The sequence below is a fragment of the Notolepis coatsorum genome, assembly GCF_963971535.1.
Source record: "Notolepis coatsorum genome assembly, chromosome: 2".
Lineage (NCBI taxonomy): Eukaryota > Metazoa > Chordata > Actinopteri > Aulopiformes > Paralepididae > Notolepis > Notolepis coatsorum.
In genome coordinates this window covers 150,570,393-150,591,046 of record NC_140166.1, presented here as the reverse complement: position 1 = coordinate 150,591,046, position 20,654 = coordinate 150,570,393, and the positions used below count along the sequence as shown (strand labels likewise).

General features: G+C 43.9%; 1 protein-coding gene across 1 annotated transcript in view; it reads right to left on the bottom strand.

Moving 5' to 3' along the window:
* LOC311223569 (microtubule-associated serine/threonine-protein kinase 2-like) overlaps positions 1 to 20,654 on the bottom strand; it is a 465,967-nt gene that overhangs the window by 191,457 nt on the left and 253,856 nt on the right. Inside the window, exon 4 of the mRNA XM_084308349.1 lies at positions 957 to 988. Coding sequence (XP_084164475.1) covers positions 957 to 988 — 32 coding nt within the window. The remainder of the gene's footprint in view (positions 1 to 956; positions 989 to 20,654) is intronic.

Genomic DNA, 20,654 nt, shown 5'->3' with positions numbered 1-20,654 from the left:
AATAGCTATGAAACGTTTTACAGTACATAGGACTATAGATGGAAATGATAGCTTCTTGCTAAATCTGGTGCAATCCATTTGTTTAATGCAAACTATTGTCATTATACACTGTCCTTTATAAACGAAATAAACTAAACTAAAGGTGCCTAAATTATGCATTACTATATTTCATCACAATAAAATAGATATAGCTAGGCTACTGACATTGTGATAATGTCAGTAGTAGCTAGCTGTATCTATTGTTTACACTTGAAATGTGTATTTTTATTTTGTCACAATATTATTTGAAAAGTATTGTGTAAAATGTAACTGTATTTCTGAGTTGCAGCACTTAAAAACATTAAATGGACTGTTATGTCATATTCAATTGTAGACATTTATTAATTCCCACTTATTAGACACTATTTCTGATGGTAAAATGAGCATAAAAAGCAAAATACAGAATTCTGAAATATTAAAACGGAAAAAACGGAATTTGGGAAAAAATAAAATGGAATTTGGAAAATAATAAAACGGATTTCATATGGCTCTACTCTCTCGCTCTCTCTCTTTCATTGGTTCCAGCAATGAGCACAGTGCTGCTGCCACAACTAGACAGTTGCTATAGCCCCTATAAACACACACACACACACACACACACACACACACACACACACACACACACACACACACACACACACACACACACACACACACACACACACACACACACACACACACACACACACACACACACACACACACACACACACACACACACACACACACACACACACACACACACACACACACACACACACCCCTCCAGTCATAGGTGCGGCTGCAGTAAGTCTGGTTCATTGCAGCGCTCCTTTGGGTCTGTCATCCCATTTTCAGACAGGCAGGCAGAAAGACAGCTCCACCCACAGCTGGGGGTCCTACTGTGACAGAAGACATATGGGATGCTGGGTACTTACAAACTGCCCCGCCGCGGTAGGCTCAGCTCCTTCTGAAAGAGACAATAGAAAAACAAAAAGATCAACATCAATACTCTATTCGTCAGACAATAATTCAAACGTCATTCAGCTAAATTCTCATAATTGTACACGTGTTTCAGCAATAAAGAGATGATGATTATCCTTCAGGCTGCGTCATACAGTACAGCCTTCGCCATGCGTTTTCAATGAGCGTGGGGTGAAAATGTTTATGTAATACTGTCATTTAACCACTAGGTGTCACTGTGTCACAAACTGTGTGAGTCACTACCATGATCTCATCCCTTCAGCATGTGTGTGTGTGTGTGTGTGTGTGTGTGTGTGTGTGTGTGTGTGTGTGTGTGTGTGTGTGTGTGTGTGTGTGTGTGTGTGTGTGTGGTCTTCAAGGTCAGGTGACATGGTAACCGTGGGTTACAGGGTTCCTAGAAGTAGTTTAACAGCTTCAACAATAGTTCTTTATGGACCATAGTAACCGATTAGGACTGCTCCATTATCCCCCATTAACCTAACACACACACACACACACACACACACACACACACACACACACACACACACACACACACACACACACACACACACACACACACACACACACACACACACACACACACACACACACACACACACACACACACACACACACACACACACACACACACACACACACACACACACACACACACACACACACACACACACACACACACACACACACACACACACACACACAGCGTATTAAGGCTTGTTCTGAGAATTAAGCAGAAGGTCACAGGTTTGATTCCCTGCAACAGCCGATGGAACAGCCCAACCCTGTCTGAGTGCCCCTAAACAAGGTGACCCTGTCTGCTCCCTAAACAAGGTGACCCTGTCTGCTCCCTAAACAAGGTGACCCTGTCTGCTCCCTAAACAAGGTGACCCTGTCTGCTCCCTAAACAAGGTGACCCCTGTCTGCTCCCTGAACAAGGTGACCCCTACCTGCTCCCTAAACAAGGTGACCCTACCTGCTCCCTAAACAAGGTGACCCTGTCTGCTCCCTAAACAAGGTGACCCCTACCTGCTCCCTAAACAAGGTGACCCTACCTGCTCCCTAAACAAGGTGACCCTGTCTGCTCCCTAAACAAGGTGACCCTGTCTGCTCCCTAAACAAGGTGACCCTGTCTGCTCCCTAAACAAGGTGACCCCGTCTGCTCCCTAAACAAGGTGACCCTGTCTGCTCCCTAAACAAGGTGACCCCTGTCTGCTCCCTGAACAAGGTGACCCCTACCTGCTCCCTAAACAAGGTGACCCTGTCTGCTCCCTGAACAAGGTGACCCCTACCTGCTCCCTAAACAAGGTGACCCCTGTCTGCTCCCTGAACAAGGTGACCCCTACCTGCTCCCTAAACAAGGTGACCCTACCTGCTCCCTAAACAAGGTGACCCTACCTGCTCCCTAAACAAGGTGACCCTACCTGCTCCCTAAACAAGGTGACCCTACCTGCTCCCTAAACAAGGTGACCCTGTCTGCTCCCTAAACAAGGTGACCCCGTCTGCTCCCTAAACAAGGTGACCCTGTCTGCTCCCTAAACAAGGTGACCCCGTCTGCTCCCTAAACAAGGTGACCCTGTCTGCTCCCTAAACAAGGTGACCCCTGTCTGCTCCCTAAACAAGGTGACCCCTGTCTGCTCCCTAAACAAGGTGACCCCCGTCTGCTCCCTAAACAAGGTGACCCTGTCTGCTCCCTAAACAAGGTGACCCCGTCTGCTCCCTAAACAAGGTGACCCCTACCTGCTCCCTAAACAAGGTGACCCCTGTCTGCTCCCTGAACAAGGTGACCCCTACCTGCTCCCTAAACAAGGTGACCCTACCTGCTCCCTAAACAAGGTGACCCTACCTGCTCCCTAAACAAGGTGACCCTGTCTGCTCCCTAAACAAGGTGACCCCGTCTGCTCCCTAAACAAGGTGACCCTGTCTGCTCCCTAAACAAGGTGACCCCGTCTGCTCCCTAAACAAGGTGACCCTGTCTGCTCCCTAAACAAGGTGACCCTGTCTGCTCCCTAAACAAGGTGACCCTGTCTGCTCCCTAAACAAGGTGACCCTGTCTGCTCCCTAAACAAGGTGACCCTGTCTGCTCCCTAAACAAGGTGACCCTGTCTGCTCCCTAAACAAGGTGACCCTGTCTGCTCCCTAAACAAGGTGACCCCGTCTGCTCCCTAAACAAGGTGACCCTGTCTGCTCCCTAAACAAGGTGACCCTGTCTGCTCCCTAAACAAGGTGACCCTGTCTGCTCCCTAAACAAGGTGACCCTGTCTGCTCCCTAAACAAGGTGACCCCGTCTGCTCCCTAAACAAGGTGACCCCGTCTGCTCCCTAAACAAGGTGACCCTGTCTGCTCCCTAAACAAGGTGACCCCTACCTGCTCCCTAAACAAGGTGACCCCTGTCTGCTCCCTAAACAAGGTGACCCCGTCTGCTCCCTAAACAAGGTGACCCCTACCTGCTCCCTAAACAAGGTGACCCCTGTCTGCTCCCTAAACAAGGTGACCCCGTCTGCTCCCTAAACAAGGTGACCCCTACCTGCTCCCTAAACAAGGTGACCCCTGTCTGCTCCCTGAAGAGGCAGGTAGGGTTTCTTCAGATGATGAAAAAAGACATGGTCCAAATGTATATGAATTGGAATGGATGACGATTAGCGATAGTAAAACAAAATTTAGCATCATCTACCTGCCAACGTTTTACCGGACCAATCCTACCCATTTAATCATGATCCTGACCTACTCTCACTTGGCACGGAGCGAGTGTTCAGAGTCAAATGCAGATCGGCGTCACATTAAATGCAGGTCGATGTCAACGCCGAGCAGCGTTTTGTGTGACACCAAGTGAGCGGACGCTCGCTTAGAAAATTGGAGCTTCGCACTTGGGAGTCTGCTTTGCATCCGTGCGGACGTTCCGCTCGACTATGGGAGGGCCTTGAGAGATGGAGAGAGATAGAGAGGAGAGAGAGAGCGAGAGAAAGAGGGTAGAGACAGAGAGAGAGTAGATACAGAGAGTGTGAGAGATGGAGAGGGATGCAGAGTATAGACAGAGCGAGTATGAGAGATGGAGGGAGAGAGAGGGTAGAGGCAGAGAGTATGAGAGATGGAGAGAGAGAGGGTAGAGGCAGATAGTATGAGAGATGGATAGAGAGAGGGTAGAGGCAGATAGTATGAGAGATGGAGAGAGAGAGGGTAGAGGCAGATAGTATGAGAGATGGAGAGAGAGAGGGTAGAGGCAGATAGTATGAGAGATGGAGAGAGAGAGGGTAGAGGCAGATAGTATGAGAGATGGAGAGAGAGAGGGTAGAGGCAGATAGTATGAGAGATGGAGAGAGAGAGGGTAGAGGCAGATAGTATGAGAGATGGAGGGAGAGAGAGGGTAGAGGCAGAGAGTATGAGAGATGGAGAGAGAGAGGGTAGAGGCAGAGAGTATGAGAGATGGAGAGAGAGAGGGTAGAGGCAGATAGTATGAGAGATGGAGAGAGAGAGGGTAGAGGCAGATAGTATGAGAGATGGAGGGAGAGAGAGGGTAGAGGCAGAGAGTATGAGAGAGAGAGAGAGAGAGGGTAGAGGCAGATAGTATGAGAGATGGAGAGAGAGAGGGTAGAGGCAGATAGTATGAGAGATGGAGAGAGAGAGGGTAGAGGCAGAGAGTATGAGAGAGAGAGGGTAGATACAGAGAGATATACAGTAGAGACAGAGAGTGTGAGAGATGGAGATAGAGGGTAGAGGCAGAGAGTATGAGAGATGGAGAGAGAGAGGGTAGAGGCAGAGAGAGAGAGAGAGATATACAGTAGAGACAGAGAGTGTGAGAGAGGCAGAGTAGTAATCGGAAGGTTCCCGGTTCAAGTCCTGCTCCTCCCAGGCAGACACTTAACCCCTAACTGCACCTCGACACCCTGCACAATTTACACACACACACACACACACACACACACACACACACACACACACACACACACACACACACACACACACACACACACACACACACACACACACACACACACACACACACACACACACACACACACACACACACACACACACACACACACACACACACACACACACACACACACACACACACACACACACACACACACACACACACACACACACACACACACACACACACACACACACACACACACACACACACACACAAATGTGCCTGTTGGCTGAGCTTCCATACCTTTGCTTCTCTCCATCTATCTCTATCTCTCCATCAGCCTATGTCTTCATGCAGGCTAGCTGTGTCATCATCAGGAGTCATATACTGTACGCTCCATCGCTGTCTCTCCCCGTCTCGCTCTCTCCAATCAGTCTATATCTCTCTCCATCAGCCCCTCGCTCTCTTTTTATCTCTACATCAGTAATCTCTCTCTCTCTCCATCTCCCTCTCGCTCTCTCGCTCTCTCTCGCTCTCTCTCTCTCTCTCTCTCTCTCTCTCTCTCTCTCTCTTTACAGATAAACTAATGGACACAATGTAGTCTGGTTGAATGATGGTAGTGGGTGGAAGTGACTGTATTGCTAAGGTCAACAGGATAATGGCATAGTGTGTGTGTGTGTGTGTGTGTGTGTGTGTGTGTGTGTGTGTGTGTGTGTGTGTGTGTGTGTGTGTGTGTGTGTGTGTGTGTGTGTGTGTGTGTGTGTGTAGGTGTGTGTGTGTGTGTGTGTGTGTGTGTGTGTGTGCCCCAGGCAATACTAAATGTACCAAGGCCTGTCGAGTGTCAGTGTGTAGTCATGCTAGAACAGAACAGAAGTAATGTAATCAGATAGGAACAATAGTGGACTAATAGGATTCAGTTGCTGGGTGTGTGTGTGTGTGTGTGTGTGTGTGTGTGTGTGTGTGTGTGTGTGTGTGTGTGTGTGTGTGTGTGTGTGTGTGTGTGTGTGTGTGTGTGTGTGTGTGTGTGTGTGTGCCTTGCAGCAGAGGGTCAGTGATTATATTATCTCTCTGAACAGATGCTCCACAGACACACATGGCCAGGAAATGTTCTATATTTGAAATATGATAAGCTGTCTGTCAGTCATCTGTCCATCTATCCATAACTTGTAAAGTCAAATTATGCTTCCAAGAAAGCAGATAGAGAGAGAAAGAAAGAGAGAGAGAGAGAGAGAGATATGAGAGAGATAAATATAGAGAGATAGAGAGAGATATAGGAGATAGAGAAATATAGAGAGATAGAGAGATATATATATATATATAGAGAGAGATATAGCAAGATAGAGATATATAGAGATATATATAAGAGTTGGGCTGACCCCTATTAGTCGATTAGTCGACTAATCGGTCGAAAGGAGCCGTAGTCGACTGCCAACCTCTTAGTCGAATAATTTTTTTTTTATTAATAATATTAAAAAAAAAATGTAATCATTCTTTTCCAAAAGAAAAGAGGCCCTAGAAGCGTGGCTAACGCTAATGGCACGCATACTAGCACAGAGGCACTGAAAGAGGATTTCACCCATCTAATGAACACACTAGACTAGACAAATATCAAGATGTATCCATCAGTGGACCAATTGCATGCTTTTGCAGAGAACAAGAAGCCTTCAGTCGACTCCTTCAGACATTAAGCACCCCCCCACAGCCCAAATGGAATGATAAAAAAAAAATATTATAATAATAATAAAAAATTATTTAATTTTTTTTTATTTAGTGACTATGCCATTTATGGTGGTTAGTACACTTTTTCTGTGTGTCACGCCATATCCGGATAACATGTGTAATAAGAGGGCCAAATTTCAAGTCGCATTGCTTAATTGATAAGTTGGTGTATACTATATCCTGCAGTCTATGTGGTGCCACTATGTTCTCCTCTAATGTTCTCCAGGATACAGATGCTTGAGAATCAAACCAGGTGATCAGTGGTCTTAAAGAGAACGCTTTAAAATAATAGTTGAAGTCTGGAAATGCTAAACCCCCGTCGGCTTTATTTCCCTGTGCAGTGTATCTTTTTATTCATGGAGGTTTGTTGTTCCAAATAAATGTATATGCAGCGGAGTGTAATTTTTACCAGTAACCAACAGGGGGGGGGGGGGGGGGGGGTAACGGCAACATCGAGCTGAAGAAGTTAATTCTGGGTAAAACATCCATCTTAACTATTGATGCTCGGGCCTGTACAGAGTTTTTAAGTTTTGACCACCTGCCGAAGTCATTTGTGATCCTATCTAGGAATCCGGAATAATTATACTTCACCGTTTGGCATATAGTAGATAAATAAATGAATGATGATATGTAATTTAAAACCAAAACTAAGGCCTCAGTATGAGTTTAAGACGTGAACATGGTCATGTTTGTTGAATAAAATAAAACTTTAATTTTTTTTACTCCCATTTTTTTTTTTTTTTTTAATCCCGATCCTCTGAAAATCACGTGATTGGATCAGGACATCCCAGATATATATATATATATATATATATATATATATATATATATATATATATATATATATATATATAGATTGATAACACACCAACATACAGAAACACATTTACCCCATCGCATACCCATTTACACACACACAGATGGCCAATGGCCAAGTCAACCGTCTCAAAGGCAAACAGCTCTAGTGATTAAATTAGCAAGAGTGACAGTTTGGATGATGGCCTCAGTGAAAAAAGCAATCTGGCCAAATGGAACACATTAATATGAGAGAGAGAGATATATATATATAGAGAGAGAGATAGAGATAGAGAGAGAGATAGAGAGAGAGATAGAGAGAGTTTATATATATAGAGAGATAGAGAGAATAGATTTTTTTTTACACATGCAAAAGTGACGCCACTTATCGATTTCTCGCAGTTATCGATACATCGATAAGTGGTATCAGCCTTAGTGATGCGTGATGCTGCAGGTGTGTGTGTGTGTGTGTGTGTGTGTGTTATTGACAGTTCTAGCTCCAGACAGCTGCGACAGTGAGCCTATTCTCCCGTGTGCCTGCTGTACCCCTTATGTCCTCACGGAGCTGTGCCAAGAAGCAGGTGACAGAGTGTGTGTGTGTGTGCGTGCGCGTGTGTGTGTGGCAGGTAGCCATGCCCTCTGTTGTGTACGCTGTATCCCCTCTGTGCCACACTCAGACTCTGTGCCAAGCAGGTGACGGACAGGTTTGGGGACACAGTGTGACAAACACACATAATGACCACACACACAAACACACACATAATGACCACACACACAAACACACACATAATGACCACACACACAAACATAATGAGCACACACACAAACATAATGACCAGACATACATGCACACACACATAATGACCACACATACATGCGCACACTTTAATTTTGTCCTACACAAACTCCCTTGCTGTCTCCTCTCTCTCTCTCTCTCTCTCTCTCTCTCTCTCTCTCTCTCTCTCTCTCTCACATATATACACTGTATCTCCCTCTTCCTCTCTGTCTAGAGAGATAAATAGAGAGAGAGAGAGACAGATATAGTTAAATAGAGAGAGCGAGATATATTCTATAATCTTATATTTCACTAATAACAGTTAGAAACGTTGGTAAACAAACTTAATGCTGAAAATATACACTTTGACTGCTGATTTGACACGTTTAGGGTCTTTACTCTTTGCTACATTTGGGGAAAAAATTCAACATTCATTCATACAGTCTGTAGACATGGTGTGATGTCATTTGCGGTCCACAAACATATCCATTGCGCGTGTCCAGGTTACAATACCAGTCATAAATTTATCAAATCATCTGTACATGCTTGGCCTGGAAAGTGCTTTAGTTATAAATTAAGGTTCTGACGGCCTGTCATTCGACATTAGTGATGCGCCTCCTGATAAATGAATTCAATGAAGTCAACAGACAGCCGCCCGTCAGGCCGTTGTCACCAGCTGTAATCGAGCTGATATAATCACTGGTGTAACTTGAGCGCCCCCTACTGGTCACCGATACCATTAACCCAGCGCACACACGGTGCCTACACCCTAGAGCTGAGACTCCCGAGGGCTGCATCTGTAGAGGTGCAGAGAAACACTTTACAGAGACATAGCATAGTGTTGTGTGATCGTTTGTGTGGCAATACCCTCTTCTCACACCCTCTGACACACGCATGTTTGTGTGTTCGTATGTGTATGAGAGAGAGAGAGAGAGAGAGAGAGAGAGAGAGAGAGAGAGAGAGAGAGATAGAGAGATATAGAGAGAGATATATAGAGAGATAGATAGATAGAGAGATAGAGAGCAATAGAGAGAGAGAGAGAGATAGATAGAGAGATAGAGAGCGAGAGAGCAAGAGAGAGAGAGATAGAGATAGAGAGAGTTATAGATAGCGAGAGAGATAGATAGAGATAGAGAGATAGAGAGAGATAGAGATATAGAGATATAGAGAGATATATAGATATAGATATATAGAGATATAGATATAGATAGAGAGCGAGAGAGAGAGGGAGATGAGAATATTACAGCTGTCAGAGGATGCTACTGTAGCAGCTAGCACTCATTACAGCTGTACTGAATATGGATGAGACAGCCTGCACAACAAAGAGACTCAGATATGATTAAGACATGTGTGGTTACCACAGGCAGAGAGGGAGGGTACACACACACACACACATGTGCGCGCACGCGCACACACACATTATTAGTAGGGCTGTCAGTTTATCACGTTAATTAGATTAATTAATTACACAGCAAATTATTGCGTTATGAAAATTAACTCAAAATTAATTATTTTTTTTTTTACAATTAAACACATTTAATATATATATATATATATATATATATATATATATATATATATATATATATATATATATATATATATATATATTTTTTAAAATCTCATTCATTCCATAAGAACATAGAATACACGTTTACAGACTTTTTTTTATATGGTCCATTTGCATGTTCTTGGTATCTGATTCTAAGTTACAGGTTGAAAAAGCCCTCAGCTCGGAACTAGGCAAAATCTGCATATGGCTCGCCGACAACAAACTATCATTACACATGGGCAAAACAGAGTCCATTCTCTTCGGTTCAAATAACAAACTCAGCAAGACTGACGACTTCTCGGTTACAGTGGGTGACAATATTGTCACAAGGAAAGATGAAATTACCTACCTGGGTTCCATCCTAGAGGCTAATCTTTCCTGTGACAAAATGGCATCCAATGTAATAAAAAAAGTCAACCAACGAACGCGATTCTTGTACCGGATCTCCTCTCTGGTAAACAAGAATACCCTGAAGACTCTAGCAGGAGCACTCATTCAAGGGTACTACGACTATGCTTGCACCTCATGGTACCAAAGCACCTCAAAGGCACTAAAAAACAAATTACAAACATCTCAAAACAAGCTAGTCAGACTACTACTTGACCTGACTCCTAGAACCCACCTCACCCCTGCCCACTTTGACAACCTAGGATGGCTTAGAGTAGACGACAGAGTACAGCAACTTGCAATGGGCCTGGTCTACAAGATACACTACGCGACCAAGGTACCCATGTACATGTCAAAATACTTCCCAAAGGTCAGTGAATACCACGATCACAACACCAGAGGGAGCTCCACAAATCATGTAAAACCCAGATTCGGCTCAAACAAGGGACTAAACACGTTTCGCAATTATGCCACATCAATGTGGAACGCCCTGCCTAAAGCTGTAAAGGAATGTGAATCACTACCCACCTTCAAAAACACTCTCAAAAAACACCTACGTGAGACTGCAATTCGAAACTGGCCCCTACAAATGTCCTAACCTAGTTGTACAGTAAATGACCAAGTAAGGCTTTGTCAACATTCCAATGTACAGTGTAAAATGTGTGTGTGTCCCCTACCCAACCCCCCCCCCCCCCCCCCCCCCCCCCCACCTCCAATGTACAGCCCTCACCCAACCCACCCAACCCCACCCCACCAACCTCCTCCAATGTACAGTTTCTACGCCAAATGTATATACACTCCTTTTCTGGACACTTTTGTATCACAAACAGTACTGTATTTGCAAATCTGATATGTCATAAATGTATAGATGTAGCAGTACTGTCTATCTGTATGTCATGTATGTCATATATGTTATGATGAATTGAAAATGGGGGACCCTGGTGGAAACAAGACGAAAGTCTTTCTCTGGTCTGCATCCCCTTAACAATTGTATGTATTGAGATGTACTGTACTGTACCCATTCTGCAATCTGTTAATAAACTTTTCAATCAATCAATTCAATCAATCAATCAATCAATTCAATCAATCAATCAATCAGGGACATCTATGGATCTCAGGGAATGTATTCCCAGTGTCAGAAATACTGTGTCTGTTACTAGGCTTGAGTAAATTGTAATGAACCAAATGAGATTTTTTTTTTATCTTTGACTGTGAATAACATTATGCTCAAATTGACCAGACCTGAAAAATCTAAGCTAATTAATAGATGGAAGATGATTAAACAGAAGGTTTTGTAGATACAGAATTAGTTTTGACTTTGTATAGATTTGGCTCCTTGAAGTTTTAAAGTCTTCAGATTAACAAGCCCAAACAAGCTGTTCAGAATTATTGCCCTTATGGATGTCACACCGAGGTACAGTAGCTTGGGAGGTGGAGCAGTAGTCTGGTAATCCAGAGGTTCCCGGTTCGATTCCCACTCCTCCCGGGCAGCGTGTCGAAGTGTCCTTGAGCAAGACACTTAACCCCTAATTGCTCCTGATGAGCAGGTTGGCACCTTGCATGGTTGCCTCCGCCGTCGGTATGGGAATGTGTGAGTGAATGGGTAAAATGTGAGTAACAAATTGTAAAGTGCTTTGGATAAAAGCGCTATATAAATGCAGCCATTTATACAGTACTGAATTCTGCCCTCCGGACACAGGCAATTTGAAATATGATTATAGAATATAGAATACCAGGCATAAAATGGTTATGCAACAAATCCTGTAATTAATTAGATAAATTTTTTTAATCGCCTGACAGCACTAATAATTAGATGTAAAATTATGCACACAGAGATAACAGCAGAAAGTGCAGAAATAAAAGTCAAACTCAATGGAATAGGGAGGTGTAGTGGTGACGTCATTGCTGTTTCCACCCCTCTTGAAATCGCAATGTATTTCCAATGGACCCATTTCTAAATCGTCTCGTTTAAAACAAATAAAGCATGAACACTGGCACGGTGTACATTTCTGTGTGTATTCATCCACAATCTATAGCTCAACATGAAACAATTCTTAATTAATCGTAAAGGTGGAAAAATAACAACGTTTATGTTTTCGTTCACTGAGGAACTACACAATGGCCGTGACGTGCATTAGGCAACAGCACTGAACTGGTAAGTGTAGTTATCTTTTAACGACAAATTAAAAACCTTATAACTAACTTTATTTCAACCAGAAATGCTTAAACAATAATGTTAGTGATAGAAGGGAACTCATTTTGGAAAGCTTGCCAATGTTCATGTGCGTTGTGTGTGTGTGTGTGTGTGTGTGTGTGTGTGTGTGTGTGGTCTAGCAGGATGACATCCATCTAGGTTGGGCGTTTAATCTTCAAAACGAGGAGATAAAAGTTATCCTCCCGCACTACATTCCATTACCACTCAGACTGGAGCGAGAGAGAGTAAAGAGAGATATAGAGATAGATATAGGAAGATAGAGAGGTAGAGATAAAGAGAGTATCACAGTAAATTTCGCAGAGTAAATTTTACTCAAACTGAGTCCATTTGAGCCCAAGTGAGTAAAATTTTACTCAGTTTGAGTCAAATGTACTCAGTTTGAGTAAAATTTACTCTGCGAAATTGACTGTGTAGAGAGAGTAGAGATAGAGATAAAGAGAGTGGAGATAGAGATAGAGATAAGAGATAAATAGAGAGATATAGAGAGAGAGCGATAGAGAGCGATAGAGAGAGAGAGAGAGAGAGAGAGAGAGAGAGAGAGAGAGAGAGAGAGGGGGGGGGGGGGGGGAAGCGTGGGACATTAATTACAGGATTGCAGTAATGGGTTAGGTAAGGTGTATGTGTGTGGGAGGGCATTAATTACATGATTGTTTTAAGACATTGTGTGTGTGTGTGTGTGTGTGTGTGTGTGTGTGTGTGTGTGTGTGTGTGTGTGTGTGTGTGTGTGTGTGTGTGCATGCATGTCATCCATCGTTAGGTTTAGAGTGCAGTGAGACAGGGATTGGAGTTTGTCTCTTAACCCTTTCAGGGTTCCGACGATGATGTCACAATGGCTATTCATCTGTTTTTAGTCTAATGTATAAAATAACCTTCCACTGCCTGAAGAGTCATGTTAACTAGGGTTTCAAATTGTAAGGACGTTCCTTAATCGATCATTGATAATGTTGTCGATCAATTCATCGATTAATTGTAAAAAAAAAATACCCAATTTACCAAACAATAACAGATGTATTCGTTTCCTCAATCAAAATGTTTATTTCCGCATGGCATATGAAACATAGAAATGTAGAGGCCAGGGTGGCCGGGTAGCGCAGCGGACTACCACCACAGAGACAGGGGGATCGAATCCAGCTGTGGTGCCTCCGGCTTGGCCGACCGTCCATACTAACACAATTGGCAGTGTTAGCGGGTGGGAAAGCCGGCGTGGGTGGGTCCTGGTCGTTGTAAACAGCGACTCATACAGTTCGGTCGGGGCGCCTGCACAGCAAGGGAAGGATATGGGAGAGGTAGTGTGACCTTCCACACGTTAAGGCCTCTACATGCTACAGCAACTTCAAAGCAACTTCAACACAACATCAGCGCGATTTCAGCGCGGTTGTTGTTTAGGGTCTTGTAGACTGTGTTTGCGAGGATGCTGCGTACATGTCTCCAAAATCTAACCTAAACAACCGTTGCGTTGATATTGCGTAGCAGTGATTGGTTGGTTAGCGAATGGGGGCGGGGCTGTCATAGAATAATATAAGTCTCGCAGAGAATACCATCCGCCATTGTTGTAGCCAGCCAGCGTTGATGCTAAATAATTAGCGTCACATAGCTGGCCTTTTTCTGAAAACCCAAGCACATATTGTTCCATAGCATACGCCTTCAGTTGATCATGACAAATCCTCTCTTACCTTGACGATTAAAAAGCCTCCATAATTTAGTAAATAAAGCTGTAGCCAGCCAGCTAGCATTGGTGCTATACAAAATGCTATCCACATTAGCTACATAGCTAACCAACTAAATACAATGGTATCCTGAGGTAACTTTAACGTTAAATACAACGTTTGCTAGTCGAAATGACTGGACACACACAGGGACAAGTTAAACATCAATCAATTAATTTATTCCAATAGGTAGTTTGAGCTGCATGTGAGCCGAGGTCCTCTCCATTGGAAACTAATGACGTTACGGTAACGTTAGCTCGAAAAGCACAGAAAGTTAGGCTGCTAGCAACAGACACTATAACACTTCCGGTCGGGGGATTTCAAAATAAAAGAGCGACGTCTAAAATCACCGGAAATACGTTTATTTTGTACATTATCTAACGTTAACACGAACCTAAACTAACTTTAGTTAAACTAACTTTGCGCGTCGATGTTGCAGAAGCATAAAGGCAGAGTGTCTAAAACACTGTTGCTTTGTCGATGTTGTGTTGCAGTTGCTTTGAAGTTTCTGTAGCATGCAGAGGCCTTTACACTCTCCCAGTGAGAGTCCGCGCTGCCAGGTGAAAAGAAGCGGTGGGCTGGGTACACATGTGTTGGAGGAAGCATGCAATAGTCTCCGCCCTCCCAGACCGACGGTAGGGGGTAGAGTGCGCAACGACCAGGAAGGGGATTGGGAATTGGCATAACGACTAACATTGGGAGGGGAGAGGAAAAACGGAAAACGAAGGGGGGAAAAAGATAATAAAAAAAATTAAAAAAATGTAGAGGCCTAGACATATTAAAACACATTTGTGTCAACTTTAAGCGGGCGAGCTGCATAGGTAGCAAACAAATTGAAATCACTCAAAAGCATGTATTTAACAAATAAAAATGTATTCTAAACATGGGTATATAAAAGGTACTGGCATGCCAGCTTTACCAGCCTGGGGAATCTCCCCGCATTGACTTTCCACGAGTCAGTCGGAATTGTATCCAGGGATGGGGAGTGGCTTCTTTTAACTGCTACGCCAGGTGGTCTGACATATGCCGATCCGGTAAACTTCTAACGTTAGTTAGCAACACCACAGTGGTGACTCGCCAGTCCTCAGTGATGTAGTAGTAGTGATGACAGTAACATAGCTTTCGGTCGTCAGGGCAGTCCAGCTGTCCATCGTCAATGCAACCTTGTGAGCACCGGTAACATTAGTTAACATAACTTTGCATTGGTGTAGCTCTCCTCGATGAGCGAGGTGGTTGTGCCTCAAGATGGGATATGGCATGCTGGCTCAAGCAGGTAGTAACATTTACCGAAATCCTTCGCCGTCAACCATATCGATCACGTCGTTTTCGACTGACTTGGGTTATTTTTTTTTTTTAAATCAACGCTTCTCTTAGCATGCTTAACTTTGCAAGTTTCCGTTGCTCGTGTTTTTTTCCCTCACTTATTTTCCTGTCAGAGGTAGTTGCCTAATAGGTATATTGTGCCCTCTATATGTTCATTGAAACATGCTTTGAAAATACACCATTCTACTGACGGCTACAATGTAATACGAGACTGAACACAATCATTGTAACATAGTTTGATAGTAGATCGAGTAAATGGCATGTGTTCGAGTAAATCCTTAATGATCGATCAATCAATCTTTGATTAATTGTTAACAGATTACATAAAAGCCTCACAACAACAACTTCAGTGTCTATGAATTCCTACGGAATTTAAATTTTTAAAACATTATTTGTGCAGCTCGTCGTGGGGTGTGCTTGATATACGACCCCATGCACTCGAACGAGAGAGAGCGGTGGAGTGATATATAGATAGAGTATGGGTGCAGATTGTGCGTTCGAGTGGAAAACGTTAACCATTCTAAGAGCAAGTGTGTTTTGTCACGCAAGGAAAAGAGAGGGAGGTAGAGAGAGATAAATATAGAGTGATATAGAGAAACAAGATAGATATAGTGAGCGAGAGAGGGAGATATAGAGCGAGAGAGAGAGGGAGATATAGAGCGAGAGAGAGAGAGAGATAGCGATAGAGAGAGACAGAGAGAGAGAGAGAGAGAGAGAGAGAGAGCGAGAGAGAGTGAGAGAGAGAGCGAGAGAGAGAGAGCGAGAGAGAGAGCGAGAGAGAGAGAGCAGCATCCGACCCATTATTAAAGATAATGCCAGCTCAAAGGAGAAGAAGATGTCCTCAGCTATGTCTGCCTGTCTGTTGTCTGTACGACTGTCTGTCTGTACGACTGTCTGTCTGTATGTCAGTCAGTCAGTCAGTCAGTCAGTCAGTCAGTCAGTCAGTCAGTCAGTCAGTCAGTCAGTCAGTCAGTCAGTCAGTCAGTCAGTCAGTCAGTCAGTCAGTCAGTCAGTCAGTCAGTCAGTCAGTCAGTCAGTCAGTCAGTCAGTCAGTCAGTCAGTCAGTCAGTCAGCCAGTCAGTCAGCCAGTCAGTCAGTCAGTCAGTCAGTCAGTCAGTCAGTCAGTCAGTCAGCCAGTCAGTCAGTCAGTCAGGCAGTCAGTTAACCTCTCCATACTGCTATAGACCAGTCAGTCAGTCAGGCAGCCAGTCAGTCATTCTGGCTAGATTCCTATGTTCCTGTCTGTCTGTCTGCCATCCACTTGGTCCAGGTGGCTGTCTGCCCCTGGCTTTCCCCTCATCTCATTGTGAATCTCTCTCTCTCTGAATTCTACCCATCCATTCTTCCATTCCAACATCCCTTCCTCACTATTTCCTTCCGTCTCTCTATCTCTACAGCTGTGCCGTTCACTTCCAACACACACTGACTTCCTGTGGCTCTACATGATGTCTTGGATGCCAACACCTGCAGCTGCTGGTATGAAAACAGGCACGTGCGTGCACACACACACTGACACACACAGAGGTGTAAATGGGACTATTGTGGAGGCAGGGTCCTTCCGCTGCCTGAGACAATGTGCTAATTAGCTTCTCCTTTCTACAACCAGCATTTTAGGAAGATAAGTACGTGCACACACACACACACACGCACACACACACACACACACACACACACACACACACACACACACACACACACAGCAAGGCAGTGCCATCCTTCCACCCATCTCTCCCCCTCATTCCATCCCCATCTCCCTCCCTCTATCCATCTCTCTCCATGCCCCCTCTCTCACTCCATCCTTCCCTCCCCTTCCCTCACTCTCTGTCCAGTGTTCCCTGCACTCCCTGTCCCACCATTTCTCCCTCTTTTTTCTCTCATTCTATTACTTTGACTATATTTCTCCTCCTTCATTATCTCTCTCTCTCTGTTCCCTCCTCCTCATGCCCCATCCATCCTCTATCCATTATCGTGTGATAAAGCTGGCAGTGAAGCGTTGCAGATTTCATTTGAATGTGTAAATTCTAATTATGATTATCTTGTTTTCTTTGCCTGAGCTGATAGGTGTGCGTGTGTGTGCGTGTGTGTGTGTGTGTGTGTGTGTGTGTGTGTGTGTGTGTGTGTGTGTGTGTGTTCTCGTGCATGTCGGTGTGTATCGTCTAGTGGTCGCAGCACTGTGCTTGTTGCTGGAACCACTGATAGATATGGATGGGTACCAAACCCGGCACTTTTAATGGTATCGACCGAATCACGTCGGTACTACCGAGTACCAATTCACGTGAGATCCACTGGTGCCACATTTCGGTAATAATAATATATATATATATTTCTTTTTTATCCTTTTATTTTATTATTATAATTCAAGTCCGATGACGTCAACGTTTCGTTTACTGTTCACGTCAACGTTCACGCGCACAATACACGCTTAGGCTATGTGTCCACAGCGGACGTTTTATGAGTTTGTCAGCTCCTTTCTGTCATTCATTTATATGCTGGAGAAGCGTCAGGCACGCTCCTCTTCCCAGAGACGCGCCTCGCGTTTTAGGAGCTCTCGACGGCAGCGTTTTTGGTCGGAGCGCTCTCAGCGCATAAAGTTGAAACTAGTTCAACTTTTGGAAAGGAGCGCGCTCATCAATGTAACTCATCGAGGAAGGGGCGGAACCGCGGCTGGCGCGAGCCTCAGTTGCATTCAGAAAAACGCTCAGAGCTTTTTTTCTTCTTTTTTCAAAGCGGTCCGCCTCGGGAAAGAAGGCTATTAGTGGACACATAGCCTTACCTAGGATTTGACTTGATTCAACAACAACAAAGCAGTCGAGGCAATGGCAAGCCGCAAACGGTCACAAGTTTGGTAGGTAGATTACATTTTTAGAGACTAAGGCCCTGTTTAGACGGAAACGCTAGCAGGTGAATCCGCAAAAATATTTTTTCGTTAACGGTGTTTTTACGAGGTGAAACCGCAAAAAAGTGAGACTACCTTCCAGGGTGGAATTCCTAGAAACGATATACCTTTCCGCTCTCATCTAAACTGTCAAACCGCATAAAACGATGACGAAAGGGTTGTCAAGGCTCTCGTCGCGTGTACTGCTTACATCACAGGCATGCGCCAGTAGCCTAGAAGCGTAAACAAAGCATGTCTGATTCTATCCATGGCGATCACCTGAAGGCTACATTGGCAGTACTTTTAAATACACAAGAATCTGTCCCGCGGCGTGACTGGACCCACTGTCTGTGAGTGACTCTGCTTTGGTCCAATCACATTCCCCACCCACAGTCTGCGAATCAGAGGCAGAGTAGGGCGGGTCTTCACAGCACGTCATGTGACATATGCGCCAATCGTGTGACAGCGGGGCTCAGTCGTCTGGAGTCATTACAGCCTCGTCTGCACGGAGAATTCCATCCCAAAACGATAGTCTAAACGCAAAATTTAAAGTGAAACCGTAAGACGACTTTTGCGGTTTCTGTTCAGACTCTCTCCGTCTAAACGTAGCCTAAAGAACCTAAAAAGGGTACCATTGGGTACTGGTATCGATTCACAGGTACCGGTTCAAATGTGAACGGTACCCAACCCTACTGATAGAAGATAACAACTTAGTGAGAAAGAAAGATAGAGAGAGAGAGATAATGGATACAGAGATAGAGAGACATCGAGAGAGTCATAGAGAAAGAGAGATAAATTAAGTAAGAGAAAAAGAGAGAAATAGATAAAGAGAGAAGAGAAAGAAAGAGAGACATAAAGAGAGAGAGAACAGTGACATAAAAAGAGAAATATATAGATAGAGAGACAGATACAAGGCAGAGAGAGGCGAGATACAACAAGAGAGATGCGTAGCGAGAAAGAGACAGAAAGAGAAAAAGACAGAAACAGAGATGGAGAGATAAAGATCTTCTGTGCAGGATTTCAACCAATAGTGTTGTAGGAATGTCAAACTGGGATATAGTTACTAGTCCTACAGTATATCATAAAGACATGACCATGGAAACACAACACTGATAGAAGGTATATTACACAAACAACAACAAACAAAGCATTGGAATTTAAAGTCAGATAAGATGGAGCCAAACAAGTATGATGTCAGCGATACATACCCTGGTGAAATACCCACATATCAAACACACACACACCGTAGTGGAATGGAATGCCCACATAATCAAACACACAAACACCCACCCTAGTGGAATGGAATGCCCACATATCAAACACACACACGCTGCCGTCAGTGATACCCCCTAGTGGAATGGAATGCCCACATATCAAACACACACACACACACACGCACGCACGCACGTGCACACACACACACACACACACACACACTATGCGGTCAGTGATACCCCCTAATGGAATACCCACACGTCAAACTTGAATATGGTTTCATATTAGTTAGAGATATTTCTTCTCAGGGCATCATTCGACACAGTAGATAAATAAATAGAGGAAAAATATACTGAGGTTTCATTCTGTCAAGTATGTTGTGAAACACACAGACACAAACGCACAGGCACGCACAGATACACATCCGGAAGAGGACGGTAATCATCTTTCAGACATACACACATACAGACACACATGATTGTCTACTCTACAGTATAGCCTACCACCACACACACAAACACATGCACAAGCGTGCACACTCTCAAGGCACCACCAGACACAGTCTCTGTGGATTAGCTGTTAACAGGATTATTTTGCCAGCATATGATTCAGTTATCATCACTAGAGAAGAATCATGAACCACGCCTGTATATCATAAACACATACACACAGAGACACACACACACACAGAGACAGATACAGACACACACACACACACACACAGAGACACACACACACACACAGAGACACACACACACACACACAGAGACACACACACAGAGACAGACACACACACACACAGAGACAGACACACACACAGGGACAGAAAAAGACACAGACAGCGAGAAAAAGACACAGACAGCGAGTATAGTATTGTATATTAGTACACTGCACAGTATTGTATATTGTATGGTAACTACGTCTATTCTGCATCGAACATTGTACATATGTCTAAACTGAACACTGTGACCTAATTTTTTTTACTTCTAATTTTACTATGTTATTTTATTTCATACTTATCTTGTCTTGCACAGTCTCTGGAGCGCAACAGTAAGAAGCATTTTGTATATATTAAGTATTCTGTACTTCTGTATGACAACTATTAAAGAAACTTGAAACTTGAAACACACTCACTCAGTGAGAGGATGGTAATCACATTTCCACATATGCATATCCTCAGGGTATAAAGGATTATACTGGCTGCCTATGGCTT